Source organism: Macrosteles quadrilineatus, unplaced genomic scaffold (genome assembly GCF_028750875.1).
Source record: "Macrosteles quadrilineatus isolate MER2022 unplaced genomic scaffold, UCM_ALF_1.0 Scaffold_3__2_contigs__length_128488019, whole genome shotgun sequence".
Classification (NCBI taxonomy): Eukaryota; Metazoa; Arthropoda; class Insecta; order Hemiptera; family Cicadellidae; genus Macrosteles; species Macrosteles quadrilineatus.
This window is the reverse complement of record NW_026542596.1, coordinates 128,247,945-128,257,057: the sequence shown is the minus strand read 5'-3', so window position 1 is coordinate 128,257,057 and position 9,113 is coordinate 128,247,945. Positions and strand designations below refer to the sequence as shown.

General features: G+C 35.7%; 1 protein-coding gene across 1 annotated transcript; it reads left to right on the top strand.

The window, feature by feature from the left end:
• The first annotated feature begins 515 nt into the window (after positions 1 to 515).
• LOC128989561 (TWiK family of potassium channels protein 7-like) lies at positions 516 to 9,110 on the top strand. The gene is made up of 6 exons (XM_054411460.1): positions 516 to 692; positions 2,295 to 2,437; positions 3,661 to 3,797; positions 5,589 to 5,906; positions 6,490 to 6,670; positions 8,969 to 9,110. Exons 1-6 carry the CDS (start codon positions 516 to 518, stop codon positions 9,108 to 9,110), a joined length of 1,098 nt encoding a protein of 365 aa, XP_054267435.1.
• The last annotated feature ends 3 nt before the right edge of the window (positions 9,111 to 9,113 follow it).

Here is a 9,113-nt window from a genome sequence, read left to right as displayed (position 1 = left end):
CTTTTGATTCACACAATTTGATTACTTTGTATAAAGAGTATTTAGGGTATTCTAAATTAGTTATACAGTATTTAGAGCTACAAACTCAAAACTTTTGGAAAAAAGCTTATATATTTGCAGAATATTACTTTTGAGGACAAATTACCTTGTTAACACAAATTTCTAATGTACATTATTGAAATTGCATTAGAAAAAAAAAACACTTAGTTCAGATCTTATTGGACCTTATCTTATCTGGTTAGTGAGTCGGTGGCTCAGTCGGTAGCGTCGCGGACTTCGGGCCCAAGGCAGCGATGTCGTGGGTTCGGATCCTGGTCACTGCCGATAACATATTATCAGTACAGTTCACCTTTGTACTGTACCGGCTCACTCCTTGCTTTGCTGTTAACGATCCACGCACGGGTGCTTTAGTCTATGTGGACGGGCAAATGCAAGGATAAAAGAGACCGCCAACCTCTTTTTTTTTAAAAAAAAAAAACCTCATATAACACTTACAGTGAGGAGAAGAACCAGTGATGGGTGTCAAGGATCAGCTGATTGCAGAGAATGGAGTGTCAGCTGGCAGACAGGAGGAGAAGAAGAACATTAATCCTTCTGTGAGACTATCAGCTGTTAAGAGATGGTACAAAGCAGCTACAAGTCATGTTGGGCTGTTTGTTGCTCTCATTGTTTACACAGCCCTAGGAGGATTGGTTAGTCTTGATAAACTTTAAACTTGATGGTAAAATTGTTGTCACAATGCTCATTTAAAGTTGACCGATTTCTTAATTGAAGGTAACAACCATAGGGAAAATGTACAGGAGATGTCCTCAAACAAATCCAGATGATTTGTTTTCACCCTAGAGAAGAAAAGAGCTACTGAAGTACTTTAGACCTGTAACATATATGGAAAAAGCAGTTTTTGCTGTATGATGAAAATCTTTTTTGCCTGTATGGCTATCACATAATTGATACGGGTTGTAGCATGAGTGCTGTACAGTGGGGGTGATAAGGCCCCTACAGACCCATTTGGGCCACTGGGGCAAGCAAATAAAATTACATGTCAAGCGAGTAAAAAATTAATGTTTTTACAAAAAGAAAAATTACTCACAACACTGGTTGAAACATAGTTAAAAATCCAAATTTTAAAATAAATAAATTTGTAACCTACTGGTTTAAAATTAAGTAAAATCTCAATAACTGAGATCTTCAAAGTATTCCAAAACACTGTAGAATTTATGACAAATGTTGTTTCAATACAGTCAAACATTGGTTTTGAAATGATTGTGTTTTACGTCATAGAGTATACTTAGACTGTTGAAACAACAACCTCCTTTGTTTGCGCAGACAACTCTCTTCTACTCACACACAGTTCTTTTGAAAACACAAGTTCATTTTCAAGTAAATATTTTACCAAAGCTTAATCTATTTGAAGGAACTGCAATGAGTGATTTTTTTAATGGAAATAGACAACATATATGGGTGTAGGATTTTGTATGAATTTGGGTATTATTTTAGTAATATTATGTTATTGCCAAATCACAAAAATTTGACAAAGTTGTACAAAAAAGTAACATAAGCCTATATAGAAGCCAGTTATGAAAAAGGGGAGGCACATGAGTCAATAAATGGAAACCGCTACAATTTACGTTGGAAGAATATCATAGGCTACTACAAAGAACTATTTTGTACTATTATTACAAATGAGAAATACAATATGGTTTTTAAGTTAAATTATTTTGTGAAGTAAAATGCTTCTTATTCTTCAGGCACCTTAGGCAAGAGTTCAAGCATATCAGATCTAAGCTACGCTACAGACATTGGCATTATAATGATTTATTAAAGAAGGTCTACTTTATTTGCTGATGCTTGTGGCTGCTTGTTTCATAAAAAATGTGCATTTTGTCTTTAACAAGACAATGTTTAGCAAAATGAACCTAAACGAGTAAACACTTTGAGATTTAATTTATAATGTATTTCAATTTAAAAAAATGTTAGCAAATACCCTGGATAGACAAGTCAAAAATGATTATCAAAGCTTTCTGCTGCTTAAAGACATGCTTGACTTCAATACAATTTCTTGTTGGACTGACTCAAGTTGGCCGCCAGTCGTTTATGTTTTTGTATCATGTCTTGTGATGTAAATGTATTATTTATTAACGGTCGACGCAATGAAAATGAAGAAATCTTGTGAAAAACTGCATTTGAATCTATAAATATAAACTAAAATATAAAAAAGTGTTAACACTAAGTTCTAATGTAGTGTTGGTATGTGAAACAAGTACCTCAATTTTTACCATAACATGTTACCATAGATATTCCGTCACTTAGAGTACCCGGATGAGTTGAGCCGACTACGTCAGCTTGAGTCGCAAGTGAGAGAGGAGCGAAGGTGGCTTCTCTGGGACATGTACAATGGATCCCTCTCTTACATCCAGTATGATCAGGCGCTTGCCAGGTATAAAAACAAATACACCAAACACACCCTTAATTATTACTTTACAGGTGTTCCCACATTTTGACTCACTTCAATCTTGAATTATTTGCATCCCACAAGTGTTGTTGTATTAATAGTCAAAGATAAAACATACATCTTAGCAGATTTTCCATCCTTATGGAACAGCTGAAGCCAATTTTATTGTTAGTTCTGTCCGGTGTACTGTAGAGGTCGACGATGTCGTGTTTTGTTTACAATTTGTTTCTATTATTTTAGGGTTAGTTTCTTATGATTTGTGCTTCACTGTTTGGTTATATAGCTAGTAGACAAGTTATTGTTTATGATTGGATAGTTTTATTTGATTAAACGAGATTTTAAATTACTGAAATAGCAAGATGCGAATTGTAAACAAAACACGACTCTACAGTACACCGGACAGAACTAACAGTAAAATTGGCTTCAGCTGTTCCATAATGATGGGAAATCTACTAAGGGAGTATGTTTTATCTATGGTATTACTATTAAATCATTATAAATAATTTGTATAGTAATATATTATCTTTTATTATTAAATGGTCTACCGAGAAATATACTTTTGAATAAAGGAGACATAGTGTCATCGTACTGCTCTCCTGCTTATACTGACATAATGATCACCTCCTGCAGTTGGAAAAAACTATGGTTGTTTTGATTGCACACATTTAAAACACCTTCTGTGAATGATTAGCGTGGGGAGATCCCCATCCTGGAAAACCTCAAGACTGTTAAAATCTCATCCAAAAAAACACAACTTCGGAATCACGGTTAAATTGTGAATGTACTGAATATACTTTCCCCTTAGGCTTGGAGAGCGAGCTGGTCTAGTGGTAGAGCGTGAGAGTTTGGTCTCTGAGGTCCTGGGTTCAAATCTCACCAGATCACCAACGGATTTTATCTAAGTGATAATGCCCCAACCCCTAGGTCTAGAATAATTTGAAGATCAATCCTATTGGACTTGTGCCTAGCATCCTGAAACAAAAAATGGTGTTTGGGTAACGTTTGGGTACCTACAGATGCAACATGCCCAACATTTTTCCTGTGATTTACTAGTGAGTCAAATAGTTTGGGAAAAGCTGCTCCAACAAATTTACTATTTTACTTCTGGAGTGGAAACCATGACGTAAAACTAGTGCAATAAGCAATCACTAAAGACAGTAAGGCAATATAACATATTATTAAAATGCTGTTTTTTCTGGGATGTTCAGGTATGAGGTAGTAGTACAAGAGGTAGCCAAGGGAGGTGTTCAGCTACCTCTATCAGACACAACTCACATCCATAGCTTAGCCCGCTGGAGCTATCTGCAGGCTGTCTTCTTTGCTTCTACTGTCCTTACAACGATCGGTGAGTTTCTACATTCTCGTTTATACAAAACAGCTTTCATTTTATTATAGGAGATAATTTTAGTCCAAAACTATTTAGGACAAAAATAAATGTCTCAAAATGTTACTTGCACCATTATACAGGGTGTCCCGGAACTCTCTACCAATATTTTAGGGCATTGCTCCTGGGTAAAAAACATACCTAAATATCATATTTAAATTGTCCGGAAGTCCTTAGTTACTCACGCAGCCGCCATTTTGTTTTTTTCAGTTATTAATTTTTTTCTAAATAATGGTTAAACATACGAAATGGAAACTTTGCACAAACATTTATGACAACTAGACAAAGCTCCAAAAAAATTATGACGATTTTTCAAATTCACAAAACAAAATGGTGGCCATTTAAAATTTTTATAAAATCAACGGTTTTTGAGTTAATTAAGAAACAAAATTTTAAATGGCCGCCATTTTGTTTTATGAATTTGAAAAATCGTCATAATTTTTTTGTAGCTTTGTCTAGTTGTCATTAATGTTTGTGCAAAGTTTCCATTTCGTATGTTTAACCATTCTTTAGAAAAAAAATAATAACTGAAAAAAACAAAATGGCGGCTGTGTGAGTAACTATGGACTTCCGGACAATTTAAATATGATATTTAGGTATGTTTCTTACCCAGGAGCAATGCCCTAAAATATTGGTAGAGAGTTCCGGGACAACCTGTATAACCACCCGTCCACCCAAAGTATGTCATATGGCTCAGCTTAGATTATATTTACGTCAACACACCAAGGTGCGTATTTTAAAACAAAGGATAGCTAAATAAAAGATCAGTTGGCTTATTGGCCTGTATTATTGATTGAATACCCAATTATTAAGGAAAGCTGAGTCCAGTTTTTAACCACTAACAGTAAGTACGGTCCACAAGAGTCTGCAGTTGAGGGAGGAGCCTATTTACCACGTGACTTCGAAGGAGCCAATGAGGACCGTGCGTTATTGCCAAATCTAATAATACCAGCTGATTTGAAAATATTGCTTAGTATATATTAAATAGTTTTGTCAACAGGCGATATGGCAACGTAGCACTAGCCCTGTCTTGTGATTATCTGACGCCAACTGCAGACTCTCGTGGTCCCGACTGTAATTATTTATGCTTTTCCCAGGATCTAACGAGCAACCCCCTGATTAATAGGCAAGCACTTTAACACTCAGCTACCCAGCTCCTGTACTCATCAAATACGTACTCCTGTCAAACAAGAAATTTAAGCCATTGACCATTATAACGAGCCACTATGGTAGAGTGGTTCTGGATGTGCCTAATACCTGTTAATTTGTTCAATCCTGGGTATAAAGTCTGTGATATTGTTGCAGGTCTAAATACGGACTGAGCTGCCCCAAAATTGGGCCTATTTACTTCTTGTCTTCCACAATGATCCCTTTGTAGTATTTCCTATGAAAGTATTGAAAGTTCAACTTTTTTGAGGGATTGGATTGAACACTGGTCTTGTTATAATCTATTACCCTCTTGTTAAAACAAGTAATTGAATACTAGCATTGACTTTGGATACTAGGTACTTCATAATTTTACTAAAACAAATTAAATATTACATGAGTAAAATGAAAACCAGAAAATTCTGTTTATTGTTTTGCACCCCTTCTCTTTATTTAGCTTCTTTGAATACCTTATTTCTCCTTTACCCAGCAACTCTACTATAGTTCGGCCGCTTAGAAAACGACTGCGCGCTAATGCTAAACCAATGCTGGAGGAGGTCGCTTTCTAAGCGGCCGAACTATAGCTGATAGTTACTATACTTTCAGGTTACGGGAACATCACCCCTTCCACCATGGAGGGTCGTCTGTTCTGTATGATGTATGCTCTTGTGGGTATCCCATTGACCTTGAGCGTGCTAGCAGACCTCGGCTCGCTACTCGCTAGCTCGCTACCCAGCATGCCCGAGGCCTCTGGACTGAAGAGATCGCTGGCCTCCGCCGCACTCGCTACCTCCATACTGCTTGTTTACATTGCCATTGGCTCGATCGTTTTCATATCTTGGGAGAAGGAATGGACGTTCTTCGATGGATTCTATTTCTGCTTTGTCACCATGACAACTATCGGATTTGGAGATCTTGTTCCAAGTAAGAGGCATTGAGAAGATTTAATCGTTATAAATTGAGCTTTTACAAAATTTAAAAATCACAGCTATTTAAAATCGTTAGTGAACACAAACCCCTTCCAGGAATCATTTCAAAATCCAGCATCTTGGTAAATTTAATGATAATTTATAAATATATTTAAGGTTTCCTTCTCAAAGCCCTCAATGTTAGTGGTAAAATCCAATTGCATTGATTTTTATTATAGCTACACTTTTAACATTGGAATGGAATTTCTATTTAATCCATATCATAGTCAAAGTTTGCCTATTAAGAAGCAGTGCTCGATTTGTAAAAAAATTGTTGCAGGAACTGAAACCTATTAAATGTGATTTTGTACCTATTAATGCCAATATTTTTATCGTCCGAAAGAGAGGTACCAGAACTGTGTTCCCTGCAAGTCGAGCACTGTTAAGAAGCAAACTAAGTATTTAATAAGGAATTTTGATTCAAATTGGATAATGTTCAGCTAGCTTACCTAGGAAAAGCTAGTAAAGATGATCGAAAACACCACTCTTCTACCAAAGTCTTGTTTGTATTTTTAAGACGTTACACATGTTTTCTACAGGTACTCCGCAGTACATGTTGTTGTGTACACTTTACATCCTGCTGGGACTGAGTCTAACGTCCACCATCATAGAGCTGGTGAGACAGCAGTACTCACAGTCCTGGCGTCATCTACAAGCCTTGGCAGAGACCCTCGGCCGTATGGCAGACCAACGATCTGACGTACAATCTGACTTGCGCAGGTCTCTACTACTTAGTCTATTGTTTACAACTTTCTGTGTACTCTAAGCAAGTTGTGTGAATACCTGTTTTTTCTGTATCCTTTGTCAAAAGTCGTATTGAGAGTTTATCTTTGTATGAAAGGTTTTGACGTTTTCTAACTTAGTTTGCTTAAACAATGGTGTTATATGACAAAAATTACAAAAAGCTCATCACACAAGCAAAAAGTGTCTTTTCAACCCTCATTCATTTTCCAACCTCAGCTTCACCTGGGTCTTAAAACTTGAGCTCGGGTCAAAAAGAGTCACTTTACGCCCTAGTGATGAAATATACTATACATTTTTATAGGTTATTTTTTGTGCAACCTGAATTACAAGAGATAAAAAATACCCGCGCCGCAGCAAACCTGCAGACTAAGCGAATTTCCATTTGCCTGATTGGACTTACACTAAAATTTCTACTTGAAAATATAACATTTATTCCCTATTTAAATAGAATTAGTTTAACAAGTACTTAGGTTTGCTGCATCAGGGAGGGTAAAACCGTTTTTTTGTAAAATGTTAATAGTTAGTAAGAAATAACAATATTTTCCAAATTTGATCAAAATATGTTCATAAACAAGCAAACTACAACAGTTTACTTATTCTCCATAAGAATAAAAACATTATAAATTTAAATTTTGTTGGAATTTCCTCTGTAACCATTAGGCGCATAATAACTCTTCAATATACTAAATTATTTGTTTTTTTAAGCTCTACAAAATGATTTGGAAAGAAATTGCTAAATTTTATGTTTTTTTGGCTAAAAAATGGGAAAACCCTATTTTTACCCCATAAAACCCCCCGTAAACCCCTGTTCCCATAGTCTGATTATGCTGGTTCGCGAACTCGTTCAAATAAATGTAGGTTTACACGTTTATACCAAATTTCATAAAAATCGAAACATTTTTGCTTGAGTTATCGTGCTAATGGACACACACACACACATATATATATAAATTTGAAAGGATGGTGTTTTTGGCCTCCAGGGACCTCAAAACGACAAAAATCGGTCCCGCGTCCAGGTCTTACCATGAGTACTACGGTAATAGATAGCTTATCCCTTATATGGGAAATTCGCTAAAACTAGCTCATAATTTGGTAACTTCATTGACGATCAGCTGATTATATGTATGATCAGCTGATCATATTGTTGCATTATTATATGTATAATATAATTAGGCTCAACATGGTAATTTTGCAATCTCAAAGAGTGTGTATTGTAGATAGTAGATTACATTAAACGTAAATCTTTAATTTTATGTCAAGAAAGGTTTGACATTAAGGTTTCAACTGTGATTCCAGTATCTAATAAATAACTTACTTATAAATTTATTAAATTTATAGCAAACTAGATCAGTTGAAAACAAAAAAAGATTTTGTTGGCCCTACAAACAAATTTGTTTGCGTTAAAAACCAAACAAAAAGATGCTATTGCAAAAGATGCTAGTGCAATAGATGCTAGAGTGTGCATGCACGAGCAGATGACAGAACAGCTGGCAGGCTCCGTTTGGTGAAGATATTTTCCTAGCTCCGGGAAGTGTCATATAGGTTTGTCAAATCGAAATGTTTCATCAACTATTGAATGGACTTGTTAGTTTCTTTCTTACAAGTGTCAATAAACAATAGAGTGGTCGGTAAGATCAAAAATTATATCCAAACGATATCCATACCCCCAGTGCAGTGATAGGAAAAAGTGCTCATTGCCCGGGTGACTCATACTGAGTGACTCGCCCCAGGTTTGTAAAACAAACATACTTATGTAAACATGTGGGAACTGGTTTTTAACTTTCGAAACAAACTGTACTCTTTTAAGCCTTATTCACAATAAGACGTTGTAGATAACAATACAACAAGCTGATGGCTAAGTCAATCAAGTACCATTTAGATTATTGAGGAAGTACTCTTATCAACTATCATCAGTTTTTCATTATAATTTCAAGTCTCTGATAGCTCTCAAAATCATGAGCAATACTTGAAAGTTTGTACAATCTAATCATGGTTCATGTACAATTTGCTAACTAACTATTCTGAGTTATGTCACATATTTTTGGCTGAACTGTCCATCTCTAGTCGATAAAGGGTTAAAATTCCAATAAATTTGAACACAAGGTCAAAGGAAATAATAAAAACGAGAGTTACAGCTGTTAGGTATTTTGCCAAGAGCCAAAATATGATGGTCTGAGATGAGCAGTAGTGCTTCAAAACTCCAAATGGTTGAAGTAGCAAAAGGTAGTATAATTTACACACCCAAATAAAAAACTAATTTTTATTGATTTCCAGGATCATTACTGTGGTCAACTTCACACGAGATAAGAAGCCCAAAGACTGGGAGCAAGCAGTACAGCAGCTAGCAGAGGAGTTGCACAAGCACAGTGTTAAACCACAAGTTGTACAAGTTATATTTTACGAGTCGTCAGTTTGATGA

Bases quoted from the DNA above. Each gene is read 5' to 3' on its own strand.
- LOC128989561 (XM_054411460.1), top strand. From the start codon at position 516: ATGGGTGTCAAGGATCAGCTGATTGCAGAGAATGGAGTGTCAGCTGGC. The intron at 3,798-5,588 runs GTGAGTTTCTAC...CTATACTTTCAG, and splicing joins TACTGTCCTTACAACGATCG to GTTACGGGAACATCACCCCT. The intron at 6,671-8,968 runs GTCTCTACTACT...ATTGATTTCCAG, and splicing joins GTACAATCTGACTTGCGCAG to GATCATTACTGTGGTCAACT.